This window comes from Lipotes vexillifer, unplaced genomic scaffold (genome assembly GCF_000442215.2).
Source record: "Lipotes vexillifer unplaced genomic scaffold, Lipotes_vexillifer_v1.1 scaffold109, whole genome shotgun sequence".
In the NCBI taxonomy this organism is placed as follows: Eukaryota; Metazoa; Chordata; class Mammalia; order Artiodactyla; family Lipotidae; genus Lipotes; species Lipotes vexillifer.
The window spans coordinates 312340-329973 of record NW_006790015.1 but is presented as its reverse complement, the minus strand read 5'-3'; the positions used below and the strand labels follow the sequence as shown (position 1 = coordinate 329973).

The following is a 17634-nucleotide window of genomic DNA, read 5'->3' as shown; positions in this document are numbered from 1 at the left end:
GGGGGGGGCGGTTACCTAAAGATTAGCTGGAAGACTCATTTCCCCGTCAGTTCAACAAGCAAGAATGGCACGCAGCCAGGGAGGAAGCCTGACTACCATCAGCTGGAAGGTAGGGTACAAAGTCTCCGAAACAAGAGAGTAGGACTCTTTTGGATGCAGTGATGAATAAACTGCTCCCAGTTACTGTCCCCTTGGGCCCCTGCCCAGGGTAGCACTCAGATTCGCTAAAAAGCAGTCAACTTCCTTCTCTGTAGATCTGGACTAAGCAAACTGCTTCCCTCCTTACTGTGCCTGCAACTACCCAGTCCACTGTAAACACAGTCAGGCATAATTAACAGGAAACCAAAGGCGGGAGGAGACTAGGGCGGGAAAGGCAACCTATGTCTGGAAGAGCCAACAAAACTTGTTTTATTACTGCAGGGGGAACCATTCTGCCAGGAGCAAAGATCAGCCTTCATTAAGCAGACCAGGAGCCTCCATTCTCCTTTTCCAATCTTGACAGAATGTATCTATTTTATTCTTAAAGAACCATCATGTAGTTTTGTTAATCCCCTTATTATTTTTGTTTTATTTCTGCTTTTTATTATGTCCTTCTCTCTACAACTTTTTGAGTTTGATGCTTAGCTCATTAAGACAAGATAAAAAACATGGATGGGAAGGATATATACTCACTTCAGGACAGTAGTTTTCTTCTAAAAGAAAAAGGGGAAGGAACTTAGGAAAAGAATATTAAAGGACTGGAAATGCTTAGGTAATATTTTATTCCTCAAATATCTGAGAAAAAAACCTCAGCAAAATAGTAATAAATGTTGAGTACATAAACTTTTATTATTCTGTGAACTTTTGTACGAAAAATTCCATTACAGTTAGCTTCCCTATTAGAAAGATCTTAGGTCATTGACTATAATTTAATCACTAATGTTAAAACGATCCCCGAAGTCAAACTGGCTAAGACAGGTAGTAACTTTTGAATTTATCTCAAAGCTCACATGCCTGACAGAAGGATTATAAAGAAGAGGTTCAAAAGCAGCTTCAGCCTCTCTCACACTGTCAACTTATTCAAGGGCAGAAAGAGCAGACCACACTCGGAAAGCCGACTACGGTTGAACAGATTCTCTGAGAGATCTGGTAACTCTTAGTTGCCAGCAAGACACCAGGGTCAAAACAGTGAGATGAAAAGGTTCAACGCAAAGCTGAGTGTTACCGATGAGGGTGACGGGGACGCCGTACTCCAGGGCAGAGATGGCGGTCCACTTCCCGGTGCCCTTCTGCCCCGCGCTGTCCCTGATCTTTGGCAGCAGGTGTTTGCCATCAGTATCTTGGAACCTGAGAATATTGGCTGTGATCTCAATCAGGAATGAGTCCAGCTCTGTCTTATTCCATTCCTCAAAGGCCTGTGTGCAGGATGTGAAAGAAAACAATGTGGGAGAACCTAGGATTATACCGGAGATGCTCCCTTAACTGATTCATCCCTTTCCCATGTAAATATTGACCGATGCTCACAACCTGCTCAACACCTGAGGCTACCAGGCTCCTCTGCAGGACACCCGAACACTTCTGCCACCAGCTGAGTTTTATGCTAACCAACAGTCAGCTGCTTCTGATTTCAACCTGTTCATGCTGATTTTCTGGTCACCAGGCCAGTGTTTTCCTCAGAGCCAGGTGTCCCCTCACCTCGCCTGGGTTTTCGTACTGTCACTTTCCTTGATCACCCGATCTAGAGCAGCCTCCTCCTCCTGTTTACTTTTCTTTATAATAGTGATCACGAACAATTTTATATGTTCAGTCATTACTGTCTGTCTTTCCAAGGTCCATGAGGGCAGGGACTTTGTTTTTTCCACTAATATATCCCCAACATACAACAGTGCCTGACACTCATATTATGTAAACCAATTCAATATGAACACAAAAAGAAAAGCAGTGTTTCTATGAAAACTAAGTCAAACTGTTTTGGAAAGAACAATAAAGGCAAGTTAGTGAAGCAAAATGAGTGGGGATGACGCAATTTATTTATTTATTTTTTTTGGCCACACCGCATGGCTTGTGGGATCTTAGTTCCCCAACCAGGGGTTGAACCCAGGCCCTTGGCAGTGAGAGTGCAGAGTCCTAACCACTGGACCACCAGGGAATTCCCAACACAAATTTTAAAATTAGGAGGGAAAAGAATGTAAAAAATCTGGAAGGATTCTGCACTGTGTGCCTCGAAAGTGTCTTTAAATCATGTTCCACTTGAAATAACTGAAACTACAAACTCTAGATGATAAGAAAGTTGATTAGAATGCTAATCAGCAGAGCCACACTTAAAAGAAGGACCTGGCTCTCCATGAAATGATGGGTGATTGAAGGTACCTTCCTATATTTTCAGTTAAAATAAATGTTTGCCTAGTTAATGATCCTGAAGTATTTAGAGAAAACAGTACAAGTGTCTGCAGTTTACTTTGAAGTGGTTTTTTTTTTTTTGCGGTACGCGGGCCCCTCACCGCTGTGGCCTCTCCCGTTGCGGAGCACAGGCTCTGGACGCGCAGGCCCAGCGGCCACGGCCACAGCCCACGGGCCCAGCCGCTCCACGGCATGTGGGATCCTCCTGGACCAGGGCACAGAACCCGCATCCCCTGCATCGGCAGGCGGACTCCCAACCACTGCGCCACCAGGGAAGCCCTGAAGTGTATTTTTTAAAAAAGATAAAACTAATAGAAGGATGGACGATATTCGACAAAGTAAGCAGAGTAAAATGTTAATGGTAGAATCTAGGTTGTGTGTATGTAACTTATCACTGTCCAATTCTTTCAATTTTGTTGTATGTTTGAACATTTTCATAATAAAATGTTGGGGGAAATGCTTATGTTTCCCAACTTTGACTACCTTTTTTTGAATAGCTGTCTAACAGCCAGTCCCACCTGGATCAGAAAAGCGAGCTTCTGCTGCACCTCCCACATGGGACCAACGGAGGATCAAACGAGACCAGGCAGTTAAGTGACACAGGCCTGACACACAGTCAGGGTCCCTGAGTGGGAGAGATGATTACACCAAGAGTCTCTGGGAAATTCTGGCTTAGTGACTGGCTATCAGATTTTATGGTCCTGTTACGGACAGCTTCCCTTAGATTAGGCTGAGTCCATCCAGGCCACCAGAATGACCAAGGGAAAAAGAATGAGGAAGGACTTCGTCACCAGCAAAGCCTTCTCACCTGAGCATCGCTCCCCCCGCCCAGGGCCCGGGACTCACCTTTGCCATCTCCTTGTGCTCCATGCCCAGGACGTCTTTCATCAGGTGGTAGGCCTCGCAGATGAGCTGCATGTCTCCGTACTCTATCCCATTGTGCACCATCTTCACAAAGTGTCCTGCCCCCTCGTCTCCCACCTGTTAGAGCCACAAGTGCCAAGAGGCCTTCAGGGAGCCAGGAAATACACCAGAGAAGCCCACATCCAGTTCTTTGGCAAGGCTCCCTCCCCATACAAAAAATAACAAATACGAACATTGTAAACTAACTCCAAATTCATTCCTTTAAAGGTTTTTCAAAACCCCAAATTCACTGTGAAGTACCCAGAAGTCTTTAGCTTACATTTTCCATTCTTTCTCATTGTTATTAAAAGTAACTCCCCACTCCCCAGCCCCCTCCCACAAGTAAAAGGAGTCTTCTTTTCCCTGAAGTTATTTTTCTAGCAACCGCAGGTGAAAAGAAGCTAATTAAGTCACTTGTAATTTAAACAATATATAAATGTACTGTAGTTGTAATGGCCACCGAGAGATAAAATGACTTCAGATGCAAGGTCTGCCCTCAACCTTGTAAGCCCAGAAATGTGTTCTTGCCAGGGTCCCACAACTGACAAGGTAATGATTTCTAATAAAGCTGGCAAGATGTATAAAATCAGAATACCAGTCTGTAAATTTATGATGAGAAATTTAACTATGTATCTTAATGGTTACAAGGGTTAGTCTGATCAACACATTCTGTCCCTGTGGACAAGCTACTTGGGAAGCCAGATTACCTGTAAACTGGTTGCAGGGCAAGGAGTCAGAACAAGGAGAGTTCTGCAGTCAGACACTCCCGTCACCATGACAGGGATATGCCTGCTGGTGGACCAGTGCTGGCAGCACTGCTGGGGTGGATGCTGTCACACTGCCACCCTGACATACAGACTTCCTCTGTCTATGTTTCCATTGCTGGCCTACCCTTTCTGATTTTTTTGTGTGTGTGGCTGTGTTGGGTCCTCGTTGCTGTGTGCGGGCTTTCTCTAGTTGCTGTGAGCGGGGGCTACTCTGTTGCGGTGCGCAGGCTTCTCATTGCAGTGGCTTCTCTCGTTGCGGAGCACAGGCTCTAGGCACGCGAGCTTTAGTAGTTGTGGCTCGCGGGCTCTAGAGCGCAGGCTCAGTAGCTGTGACACACAGGCTTAGCTGCTCCACGCCATGTGGGATCTTCCCGGACCAGGGCTCGAACCCATGTCCCCTGCATTGGCAGGCAGACTCCTAACCACTGCGCCACCAAGGAAGTCCCCCCTTTCTGATTTTGACACTTTCTTTGGCCATGAAGTAACATGGCCAATAATACCTTGCTTCACCCCTTCCTTCCTGTAACTTCAAAACTGAGCTAAGGGGTGCCGGCTTTTAGTATCTATACCAGTTCTTTCTTTTCAGTAACCTAAGAGTAAGGCTTGGGGTTATGGAAAGTCAACAGGCTTGATCAATTGATCAAGATACACAGGCAAGTACTGTTAATTTCCTCATGATTATGTCCTAAATGTATCTAAAAAGAAGTTACTGTCACTGTACTTTTTTTTTTTTTAACTGCAGCAGTGTATTGTCAAGGAACAAAAGCTCCCTTCCCAATCCTTCACACTAGTGAGAAAATTACTCCGTCTTCTAAATCACAGCACCAGCGTCTCTCAGCGCTAAGCTAAGCAGGTTCTGACTGAATTCAGTGACCACTGGTTAAAATGTAAGGAGCAGCTTAGTCACCATGCACTGTCAGGCCCGGGGGGAGGACTCCCCTCATCCCCCGTGGGCCCAAGTCCTCATTTCTTCTCTACCTTTTATCTCATATAAAGCAAAACTAACATCATAAAAATGGCACGAAGAATAAAATTCAAGGGGATCAGGAGCTAAAGAGAACTTGGAGGTCATCCAGTCCAACCCCCATATTTGACAGGTGAGAAAACTGAAGCCCATGGAAGAAAATAACTTGCCTAATGTCACACCGCTAGTCAATGGAGAGCCAGAAAGACAACTCAGGTCTCCCCTGCCTAGTGTTTTTTCCTTCATCCATGGGATGGACTAAGGCTGTAACAAGGGATAAAATTTATTTTACCAGCGACACAAAATATAGGAAGGGAAAGAATTTGTCTTGGCCTCCTTCACATTCAGTGAGGGTGAAGAGCTGCAGCTTACTCTGTTCTAAGCACAGAATACCTACCCCAGGGAGCAAACTCCACTTTTGATTCTGACATTCTCTCTCTCTTTCTTTTTCCTCCCCTACCTCCTTGACATTCTTTCTTTCTTTTTCTTTTCTTTTTGTTTTTTTTGGCCACGCCATGCAGCTTGCGGGATCTTAGTTCCTCAAGCAGGGATTGAACCCAGGCCACGGCGGTGAGAGTGCAGAGTCCTAACCACTGGACCACCAGGCAACTCCCTTGACATCCTCTCTTTAGCCATAAAGTAACATGACGAAGAAAATCTTACTTCACCTCAACCTTCCTGTTCCTTATTTTTTTTTTATTTTATTTTTTTTGTGGTACGCGGGCCTCTCACTGTTGTGGCCTCTCCCATTGTGGAGCACAGGCTCCGGATGCGCAGGCTCAGCGGCCATGGCTCACCGGCCCAGCCGCTCCACAGCACATGGGATCTTCCCAGACCGGGGCACGAACCCGCGTCCCCTGAATTGGCAGGCGGACTCTCAACCACTGCGCCACCAGGAAAGCCCTTCCTGTTCCTTTTTTAAGGAATCCATATTTTAGATGAATTGACAAGGGCTGCTTTTAATATCAACCTCCAATTAAGATACAAGAACAGGTACAATTGATGCATTTTCGGCACTGTCTGTGCTAGCGACGTAAACATTGAGGAGCTTATGTCACAAAGCAAACCGCTGGGACCACGGTGATCCTTGCTCTGCACCTGGTCATGTCGATGCCCGTGGCGCCAACTGGCTTCAGGGGGGCCCACAACGTACCCAGTCACAGCAGGGTTCTCCAGTCCCCACTTTTGCGGCGATGCCCTGGAAGATGGCCTTGATGTGGGGCCTGTAGGAAGGAAGTGGGTGGTTCAGCTGCTGACAAGGGGCCTGGGTCTCCACGAAATTCTCAAGGACTCCCCCCCGCCCCCCAATTGTTTCCTTTCTAGTGGGCAGTGGAAGTGCCCACAAAAAAGTAATGAATAAGCTAAGTCCTCAAGGTAAATCAGTCAGAGGCTGCGGACTATCTGATTTGAGACAGGAGACAAAAAGGCCGGGTAAGAGGGTCAGCAAAGCCCCAGAAGAAATTTCTATTGCACTATCAGAAGAAGCTGTGATTCCGAGCTGTTCCTGTAGCGACTGCTTCTATTAGTCTGGATGTATGTTATCAAGCACAGCAGGATTCTGGACAGAAAGAACCATGCAACATTTCCAAGAGCTACATTCCTTATCATCCAGAGAAAAAGCAACTGTTCTTCATTCCTTCCCTGCCTCCCCTAGGCGCACAGAGTAACTCCTGACGCTGTTCCCTACTGTTCTCCTCACTTTTGACCAATAAAGCCTTCTTCACAAAAGGGTTTTGGTAACGACACAAAACTTGACAGGGCTGCAAAGTGAACGCTCAGGAGGAGGGGGCTAGGGTAGCTACATCTTAAGCTTTTAGAGCTTCCCTCAACTTTGACTGACTGTTTCAGGTAAAAGTACCATTTCTGCTTCTAACAGGTCAGTGTGAGAAAATGTATTAATGAGAACTAGAGCACCTCCGTATATCAGACTTCTTCATGTGTATTGTCTGCATTTGTAACAGCCCACTTAGCGGTACCCCGAAATAAATATTTTTAAGTTTTTGAGAAGCAGGAAGGCCTTTATTTCTAGACTTTAACATACTGAAGAGAATCCCCAGACTTAATCATCAGGGAGGTAATTAGAAGACTAATCTTCCCCAGTCAACCCCTCACCTTTGGGGATTAAGTTTGATCACTCCTTACTTTAATGCCTAATATAAGTCTAGAATATTCGGAAACCAAACTCACTCGGAAAAGCGCGTTGCCTTCCCACGTCTCCCTCACAAGGATCCTTCCTTTTCTATTTCTTTCTCTTCTGCTTCATCTCTCTGTCATCCTCTATCTGGCTTTCTCTCTTCCTGCAGTCTCAACAGCAGTGTTTCCTTCAGTCTACATTATGTATAATTAATTACTTGCATCTTTTCATTTTAATCCTCTATCCCGCTCATCACCCACAGCCTATGCCTTATACAGCCCTCCTGCTACATCATCACCAAAGCATCCCCCCTTCGGCGGCCAACCCTTCCTCTTATACACAGCACAGTGAGCAGTGTAAAATTCGTTTTTTCCCTAGTCAAACAAAAATTTTCCACCTCATTCCCTGGGACGAAAGAGGTCCTGTCTGATTTTGCCATTACTCACAATGATTAAATACACCATATATGAGTTGAAGAGGCAGACCTTACTCCTAAGTCCAGACAGTGCACAAGACATTATCTGAGCTGCCTCATTAAAGCCTCTGAATGCTTGAAGCCTATTTAGAACTTCCATTATTGGTACTAGAGGAAATAACGGAAGATAAAAGGAAAGGAGGAACAGGCAAACGCGTTATGTCAAAGCAACAAAATGTATACATAAAAGAAATATTTCCAGCATCTCCCATCTCCAACACTCAGACTGCACAGAGATCGGGTGGCAGAACTGCTCACAGCTCACCCGTTCTCAAGGTTCAGGTTCCCTGTGTCGACGCAAGGCGGTGCCTTTGGTACTCACCAAGCCTCTTTGTTCCCTCCTGGCATAAGTGATGGGCCATACCGGGCCCCATCCTCTCCACCACTAACTCCGCTCCCCACAAACAAGATTCCCTTGGCCTTGAGGTCTCGACACCGTCTCTACATGAGAGAAAAAGAATTTCGTCATGCTTCCCTAAAATCAATTTCTCCCACTGAATGAGAAGAGGTACAAGACAGGTATGGAGATCCCACATTTGACTTAAATGACCCAAGGATCCACTAATAACCTGGTCATTCAAGAAATTTAATCCCCTCTCTGACTTACTAATCCCCTCTGTTTGGGAATTAAAAAAAAAATCCACGGAAGTTTAATATGGCTACCCTGTCCCTCAAAGGGAAATAATAAAGCTAAACATACATTCTCATTTTACAGGAAACGACCTTGTACACGAGACCATCAGCACAGTGGTGCTCACCCACATTGCACACTGATGTATCACGGAGTGGCGGGACAGGAAGGGAAGATTGAGCATAAACGCCCAGCCTGCCGTATCTAAGCAGCAGTCATTCTTTTCAGTTACGTGTGTGACCAATGAGAACCTCATCCATCAGGTGTGTCTTGATGGCCAATCCCAAAAGAGCACCAGAGAGAGACGTCTACTCTTCTGTCACATGTGCAATGCTGGTACTTTTTTCTAGAATGTTCTCAGATACTTTTTTCTAGAATGTTCTCAGAACCTGGAAGAATGTGGACTGAAAAATGCTTACTGTGGTATCCCTATATTCAGAATTTCCTCCATCGATGATGATGTCACCAGTGTCCAACAAGGGTACCTGTAACCAGACACCAGCATTAAGGCGGACCAAAAAAATAAAAGACAAAAATAAACATACCTTGACCAATTAAAGCAAACAAGAATTTATCCCAAATAAACCCTGTCTGAAAGTATACATATTTAATGTTCAACAATCCTCTCTGGGGCTAGAGCTAGACCCTACTTAAAAGCTCAGGGCTAGCAAACCCAGTCAGAACTCTCCACAACCGAAATAATCCTTTTTAAATAAGATTTTTACAACAAACAAAACCTACTTGGAAAATTTTGTGTTTCCAATGTGTACCACCTGCCTGATATTTATTCCCAGATTGGATTAGCTCTAAAAGACCTATAAAATCTCTGCCTAGAACAGAGTAGGGGTCCAGTAAATATCAAATGGTTTTGTGTATGAATAAACAATTTGATCACCACCACTTGGAGATGGCAGCAAGAGACCAAGCCTTGAACAAGAGTATCTTCCTACGCCACACCAGTCAGGCTGGCTTTATTACTGTATTCATTATTCAGTCTCCCCCAACAAGGCTCCAGGTAACATTACTTAATATTGTCCTATGCTGAAGAGTACTCTACCATTTCTCAGTCCATTCTGTCTGTAGCTGACCATAGGCAGCTTGGCATCTTACTACACAAAGTCTGGTGTGTCCTTTATCACAACGTTCTTCCTTTCTAGGTCTTATTTTTTTTTTTTAACGGTAGCATACTGGTTACAAATTCCTCTCCCTGTAGAAACAACCCCACTGGTAACATTACTCCTCTGGGAAAGGAATGTTCATCCCTTTCCTTTGTTTATTGTTACAACACTTCTCACAACAAAACATTTCTTCCAAATGGCTAATGCCTTGGTTTTTTCAGAGCTGATACTGTAGAACTGTTTTTCAGTATCGACGGGGTTGGCCAAAAAGTTCTTTCGATTAATGAATACGTTGTTCAATAAAGTTCCTGGTGAAGATGAAAAATGTCTTTGCAGGGCACTGGCAATGAGGTTGTCTCCGTTTACTGATGGTGAGGGCAATCCTCCTGGTTAATACAGTGTGATCTTCCCCCAGAGGTATGTTGAGGAAAGGGACCCTAGAGGTGTCCCCCCAGAAGCTTATAGCAACAGCGCTTTGACCAGAAGCTGCCAGGCACGCTCCCTGGGGAAAAGGCAGCTGTCCCTTCGGCCCCTCCTCTCCCACAGACACCCCAGTGGAGGAGTGGCCATCAGGCCTCTAGTGAGAACAAGCTGGGGAGAGTACAGATGGCAGTGACCACGAACAAATGGGTCCACTATCCCCTGGCCCTGAGGTGGCGGAAAGCCTAAATAAGGGGTCAGACTACAATGTGTCAAAGAACCAAGATCAGCACCTCTGTGACACAAATCTCTGTGACACAAACCTCAGCTGATGATCAGGGACCAGAACTACACAGAGGCAGCACCTACCACAGCACGGCCAGCACCACCCAGGTGCCTACTTTCTTCTTCCAAAGAAAGATACATTTGCTAGGACTCCCTAAGGGGATCTCTTGTCATTTATATTAAATGACACAACAATTTGAGAATTGTTGCTTTATAGGAATACTGAGAAAAATGAAATCTATTTCTAAATTTGGACAGTAAGGTTTAATAGTGACTAGCACTAAACATTCATAATATACAATCAAAACTATAAGTTTTTTTTTTGACTATCAAAGATAGAGCTCACTGAGATTACTACTATTTCTATTCTAGTTGATAATGAATTCTTATGGACGTGTCTCTTGTTGTCCTCAGAATTTTATATACCAAGAATTATTACCACTTGAGGGTATGTTTTTACTTAATTGGTGCCAGTCAAGTTAACCAACACTGAGACTTTTAAGCAACATTTTGTCAGAACTGAGCAGATCATAACCAAAAATTGAAAAGAGACAAAATTTCTTAAGCAAAAAGAAGTGAGGGACTCCCCTGGGGGTCCAGTGGTTAAGAATCCGCCTTCCAATGCAGGGGATGCGGGTTCGATCCCTGGTCGGAGAGCTAAGATCCCACATGCTGCGCGGCAACTAAGCCTGCACGCTCTATAGCCTGCGCGCCAGAACGGGAGCGACCCGACGCGGCAAAAAAAAAAAAAAAAAAAAAAGTGAAATAGCTAAAGGAAGGGAACGAGAGACGTTCTGTCACACGAGTAGCAGCGGGGAGAGAGCTGGCCTCACCAGTTTTTTAATGAAATCATCGACGGCCTGACCAGCCTTCACAAGCAGAATGATCCGCCGAGGTTTCTTCAGCTTGGAGACCATCTCCTCCAAGGAGTGAGCACCAACCACCTTGGTGCCCTTCGCCTCATTGGCCAGGAAATCATCAACTTTGGAGACTGTCCTATTAAAAGCACAGACCTAGAAGGACAAAAGGCCTGATCAGGAGATCTGGGACGTACAAGACCTTCAGACTGAGGACCAAGTGACAATGGAATGTCTATGCAGCCCAAGGATTTGGGGAGGTAGGACCCTGATTCTACCTTTTCCCCACCCAGGTGCTGACTGATCACTGTAAAGTTAATTTTAATAGGATGAAAAGGCAAAGAACTGAATATAGGCAAATGTCAACTGCCCAAAACTTATCAGGTTAGATAGAGTCTGTCGCTATTTGGTTAGGACTCAAATCTGGGAACAAGCTAGTTCCAGACTGTTATCTTCTGTCACTGATAATCCTGTATCTAAGCCAGTTTAGTATTCACACCCGAACGTTTCACCAGATCCCATTAGGCAATAAAGTCAGAAATCTATACTCCCAGCGGGATTTCTCCTCCTTAGGATACCAACAGGTTTATTCAAGGCTGCAGAACTGACAGAACCTGCAGATACATTTAGCAGGACTCTCCTTCCTCAGAGAACTGTGGAGCTGCCCCTCCCACACCCACATGTAAAGTGGTGCTTCTCGATCTCTTGCAAAAATGTCCTAAGCAGCAACAGGGCACATATAAAGAGAACCATGTTCCAGGTTATATGGGTTCTTCGAAATCAGAACAGTAACCAGCACTCAGACTAAGGCAACAAGAATCCGTAAGGGAAGAGTGTGCCCCTCCTAACTTACCACAAAGCCGTGGTCGTTCATGTTCAAAATTAAGTTCTGGCCCATGACAGCCAGTCCAATCAGCGCAATATCAGCTCTAAAAGACGGGAAAAGGAACAAAGGAAACTGTCAGTTGCACTTAATTCATTCCAAGTCAGGGACCCAGAGCTTTCTAGCTTTTGCTGTGATTGATAACTCGTCTTAACTTTCCTCTAACCCCCTCCTCCCTTTTGCACTTTAGACCCCGGACTTGCAGCCTTCCGTGAAACTCGAGGCGGGCCACCCCGCTCTGCCACTTAACGGGTCCTCATGCTCTCCTGGGCCAACCAAACAGGCCCGCAGGAGGGGGTCCACGGCACTAAGCCTCTTCTGCGCTCTATCCGAGCTGTTGACGACTCGTTCCAGGCCTCCCGTCTCCCACAGCCGGTCCGTCCAGCAGCCCGGGCTTCCCGCGGCCACGCCTGTCCCCTCCCCTCGCGCCCTTCCTAGGAACCGGATCCGCCTGCGCCGCCGCGAGGGGCAGAGGGGCTGGGTCCGAGGAAAGGCGAGGCCGCGGGGCTGGCTCGGGGTCTGGCGGCTCCCTGGAGGGCCGGGGCTCCGGGCGCCACGAGGCCGGACTCAGACGACCCCCGGGGCGAGGCGACGTCTGGGGCGACTCCGGCCTCCGCGTCGGCCCTCGTAAAGTTCCCCGGCCGCCCGCGGGCGGCCACTCACTGGGCCATGGCGGCGGCGGCGGCGGCGGCAGAGCGAGCTGGACCGAGGAGAGCCGGCGAGCAGCGAGCCGCAACGCGGACGACCGGGACTGAATTCTTCTCCGGCTCGCCTCCCGAGGCCTAGGCCGCGGCTTTCCGGCGCCGGCCAATCGCAAGGAAGGGGCGGAGCCACGTGGCCACGCCATTGGTCCGCCCCGGCGCCTGTTAGACCACCTGAGGCAAATGGACCCGCCCACCCCTAGGGCGGGCTCAGGAGAGCGCCGAACACATCGATGCCATCTCCCCAGAGAGCGCGGGGGCGTGGCGCAGCCTCGGGAAGAGGGGAAAGGCTGTGGGGGCCGGGCTCTGGCTTGGGGCAAAGGACGCTTAGGGCCTGGGCTGTGCTCCGCGGCTCGGTGCGGAAGGGTGGTGGCTCACGTCGGGCTGCGGTTTCTAGTGTAGCGGGCACTTGACCGCCTGTTGTCCAAGGGTCCATCACTCCTTCCTCCCGTCGCTGCGGTGCACTCTGGGGTTGACGCGTGAAATTGACCCACCCGGGCAGGGTCCGAGGTGTATTCTTGTCCGTGGGCACGTGTGATGGGTGCCAGGAAATGTTGCTCCTCAGCACGACCTTGTGTGGGACACCTTTTTGCAGGTGGAGAAACAGGCGCAGAGAGAGCAGGCGGGGAATGTCCTTGCTGGGGGCGATGGGGCCCGGCTTTGGAGGTTGTGTCACTGAACCCCTTCCCGTAAAGCTGAGGAACCAGAGGCGACGTGCTGGTGAATGGCGGTCCAGGGCATTAAATACGCATCTCCCACGTGCACGGTCCACAGTGCACGAGGCATCTTAACTCTCAGCCCTGAACCCTGCTGCCTCCGGTGCAGATGCTTGTGAACAAGGCTTAGCTCCTCCATTGCGTTTTAGGGTTTTTGCTTTTGTGAATGCTTCATGTCGCCTAACGGTGCCTTGCACATAGTAAGTGCTCAACATATGTTACATTACTAGAGTCATTGCAGCTAGTTAATGGCTAGTTAGTGGCCCAGTTGTGACCGATTCAAGGCCAAGGCTATTTCCATCGCACCAATTGCACAGGCTACTTCGTAACATAGGTTTTAACAGATACTGTTATAACTTCCATGTAAGCAAATGTCCCACTATAGCCGGGTTTTTTGTGTGTTAATTAAATCACAATATTTTTTAAGTGCAATTGTGGAATCGTACTCTGAAATTTAAAAGCGATGTCACAGTCCACTTTAGTATGTAAGTATTCTACATTAGGGTTTCTCCACTAGAGACAGTCTTTATGCAATTTGTTCTTGTCCTTGAGTTGCTTCCACATTTGCCTGTTTTGCACCAGCCAGACCTTACACTCCTGAGGGTATAGTTTTTCTTTTCTTTTTTATGCTCCCATTGCCTGGCCCGACACTCATGAGCTGTGGATGACTCACTGCACAGATACCCAGGGGGAGCCAAGCTTAGCACAGAACTTCCTCCTGTGGGCAACAGTGGTCCCTGCCCCATGGGTTCCGTCCTTCACTTCTTCTTGCTTCTGCTGCATGCAGAAATGTATAGCTGTAAGCAAGCCTAATATTTATTTTAAAGCTGTAAGCGAGGTGCCCAGCTGCCCTAGGCACTTCCCTGAATGGGAAAGTGAGTAGGGAGATGTGAACTGATAAGCCAGACAAGCCAGAGAGCAGGAGCTGACAGCCACCGCGAGCCCTGCACTGAGATCTGGGCCTTAATCCCAACTCTACCAAAACAGGTCACTCGGTAGCTTTGGATGAACCAGCCTGGCAGGAAACTTGGAGCTCTCCCACCCCGGTGTCCCCAAACTCCAGAGGCTTATTAAATGTGAATTCTGATACCACAGGTCTGGGATAGGCCAGATGTGCATTTTATCAGGACCCCCCCAGATGATTCTGAGTGCTGGAGGAAACAATTCTCAAAGGGTGGTCAGGGGGCTTCCCTGGTGGCACAGTGGTTAAGAATCCGCCTGCCAATGCAGGGGACACGGGTTCGAGCCCTGGTCCTGGAAGATCCCACATGATGCGGAGCAACTAAACCCGTGTGCCACAACTACTGAGCCTGCGCTCTAGAGCCTGCGAGCCACAACTACCGAGCCCGCATGCCACAACTACTGAGCCCGCGCACCTACAGCCCGTGCTCCGCAACAACAGAAGCCACCGCAGTGAGAAGCCCGCACACTGCAATGAAGAATAACCCACCCTCGCCGCAACTAGAGAAAACCCGCACACAGCAACGAAGACCCAATGCAGCCAAAAATAAATAAATATTTTTTAAAAAGGGGGTGGTCAGGACCTCTGGAAGCCCCTGCAGGGGAAGTGGAGACAAAGCTATTTCCATGGTACCAGTAAGACATTATTTGCCTTCTTCATTCTCCTTCTCTCACAAGGGTACAGCGGAGTTTTCCAGAGACTACATCACATGTGATACGGAACAGATCAAATGTAGCAGATATGAGAATCCAGCTGTCTTAAGCTGTAGGACATTAGAGAGATTTACAAAATTGTCAAACAATTCCACTCATCTCACTCCATTTCCTTTTGTTTGGGGAAACTGTTATTCCAAAGTTTCTGTTTTAACTTTTAAAATGGTAAATAATAATAGATGTAACTCACATAAACAAAAGCTGGGTCCTCAATAATTTTTAAGTGTGTAAAGGGGTCCTGACATCAACCAGGTTTGAGAGCCACTGATCTAGCCCAACTCATCTTTTAGGGATGAGGAAACTGGGGCTCAGAGAGCCGCGACCTGCTGAGTCACATAGTGACAGACACTAGAACTACCTTGTGGGATGGATTGGATGCTCTCCAAGTCCCTCTCAATAAAACCTGGGATTGGGAGACAGCCTCAGTGGCCGGATAGTACGTTGTCCCAGAAGTCAGATCAGATGGCTTCTCAAATGATCTGGAGTGTTTTTCTTGGAAGCTGCTTGCTGGAGAGGGAAAAGCAATGGGTTTTGGTGTCAATGCTGGCCTTAGCTGGCTCCAGTTCCATTTCTTTCTAACTGTGCAATTGGGGCAAGTTATCGAATCTCAGAGTTTCCTCATGTGTGAAACGGGAATGACAGATCTCACAGGGTAGCTCTAGGGTTAAATGAAGCCAGTGGGACTTGTGCCTAGTACTTAGTACTCATACATTAGCTTCTACCTTTTTTTATGAAAGGGACTCAGAAAGGAGAGACATAAACCATAGTGGAAAATAGGACTGACAAAAAATTTCTCCCAGCTTCCTTGTGAAAGCTTCTGGGGAGAGAGAGGTAGAACACATTTGCAGCTTCTTGCCATGCTCCTGAGTAGTTCCCATAGATCAAGCTCAGCTGGTGCGAAAATGGTCCGTTACTTGAATTGTTTGCTGTTGGAAAAATTCCCACTTGACAACACGTGCATACATTTCACAATATCTATCTTCCTGATCCAAACACATCATCCCAGGCGTCTTCTCCTCTTCCCCATAGTCATGACCTCTGTTCTACACCCCTTTAGGGCACCAGCACATCCTATTAAGAGTGCTTTTTTCTCCCCAGAGGAACCCAATACAGTGTCTGGGAACATGCGCTCAGTCTGAACTTGGTCCACAGGGCTGACCAATGTGACCAACTTGACCAGAGTGGTGAAACAGCCCTTTCTCTGCTAGATCTCCAGCCCAGATGATACATTTTACTTTCAAATGCAAGCACCACAGTTCTTTTTTTCACAATACACAACAGTGTGAGACAAGGACTCACCTCTGTCCTCTTCCCTTAGGCTATGTTACAGACACTGAATTACTTTCTGGTTCCACAACAGGGCCTGGGTCACTGTTTTGCCTGCTGTTGTCCTTGTTACCTCCCACTGCCTTGCAGTCCTGGCTCACAGTTTCCTCTCTTTTCCCAGGATGACTTGGACGCCTCCTCTGACGTGCCCACAGAACTGGGCTTGTCGCTGCCTTCGTTTCTAACTCCCTCACTGTGCCATCAATCCGAAAGGACAGGGACCTTGTCTATCTCCTTCCTAAGTGTATTTCTATCACCTTCCGATGCTCTGCACATAACAGATGGCCACTAACTGTTGCTGTTCAATGACAGTTTTGTAAAAGGGGCACCCTTCAAGCCAGTTGGTCTGGGACAGTCCTTGTTCACACTTGTCTTCTTGCATAGCTTTAATAGCAATCCTTTTCACTCTCAAAATTGTTCTGGCTTGAGTGATAAATTATGTTGGTATGCTAGTTTAAAATGGTATTATTTCTTCATAGTACTGTACTTAAAGAAAAAAGATTTATTGAAGTATAATTTATATGCCAATGATTTCATACATTATATAAGTGCACAGTTGGATGATTTTTAGTTAATTTATACTGTTGTGTAACCATCACCACAATCATTTTTTTTTTTTTTTTTTCAGTACGTGGGCCTCTCACCGCTGTGGCCTCTCCCGCCACAGAGCACAGGCTCCAGACGCGCAGGCCCAGCGGCCACAGCTCACGGGCCCAGCCGATCCGCGGCATGTGGGATCCTCCCGGACCGGGGCACGAACCCGCGTCCCCTACATCGGCAGGCGGACTCTCAACCACTGCGCCACCAGGGAAGCCCCACGATCCTTTTTAGAACACTTTCATCACCCCAAAAGTTTCCAACACGCCAAAAGTGCCTGTTTGTAGTCAATCTCTGCTCCCACCCCAGCCCTAGAAACCTGTGATCTATTTAATGTCTGCACAGTTTTGCTTATTCCTAGAAATAAATGGAATAATATGTAACTATTGTGTCTGGCTTCTTTCACTTAGCATGATGTTTTTGAGGCTTATCCATATCATTGTATTTATGAATAGTACATTCCTTTCTATTGCTGAGTCATATTTCATTGTGTATAATTTTGTTTATCCTTTTATCTGTTGGCTATTTGGATTGTTCTAGGTTGGGCATTAAAGAATAAATAATTGTTTTGAACATTTATGCACAAATCATTGTGTGGGCATGTTTTCATTTCTCTTGGGTAGATACTTGGGAGTGAAATTGCTGGGTTATATGCTAAGTGTATGTTTAACTTGTTAAGAACTGCTAATCTATTTTTGAAGTGGCTATACCCTTTCCCACAAGCAGTGTACAAGGGTTCTAGTTTCTCCACATCCTCACCAACGCTTGATACTATCTTTGTGATTACAGCCATCCTAGTGGATG

The 17634-nt window shown here is 46.9% G+C and overlaps 1 protein-coding gene across 2 annotated transcripts in view; it reads right to left on the bottom strand.

Moving 5' to 3' along the window:
- PGD (phosphogluconate dehydrogenase) overlaps nucleotides 1-12550 on the bottom strand; it is a 15620-nt gene extending 3070 nt beyond the window's left edge. Inside the window, exons 1-8 of one of the 2 annotated variants that reach the window (XM_007463144.1) lie at nucleotides 12480-12550; nucleotides 11787-11862; nucleotides 10910-11089; nucleotides 8673-8738; nucleotides 7945-8063; nucleotides 6167-6236; nucleotides 3226-3360; nucleotides 1205-1394 (exon numbers count right to left, since the gene is read on the bottom strand). In XM_007463144.1, the coding sequence (XP_007463206.1) occupies nucleotides 1205-1394; nucleotides 3226-3360; nucleotides 6167-6236; nucleotides 7945-8063; nucleotides 8673-8738; nucleotides 10910-11089; nucleotides 11787-11862; nucleotides 12480-12487 (844 nt within the window). In that variant the 5' untranslated portion in view covers nucleotides 12488-12550. The remainder of the gene's footprint in view (nucleotides 1-1204; nucleotides 1395-3225; nucleotides 3361-6166; nucleotides 6237-7944; nucleotides 8064-8672; nucleotides 8739-10909; nucleotides 11090-11786; nucleotides 11863-12479) is intronic. The other variant, XM_007463145.1, reaches the window with a different exon arrangement.
- Nucleotides 12551-17634: the final 5084 nt, after the last annotated feature.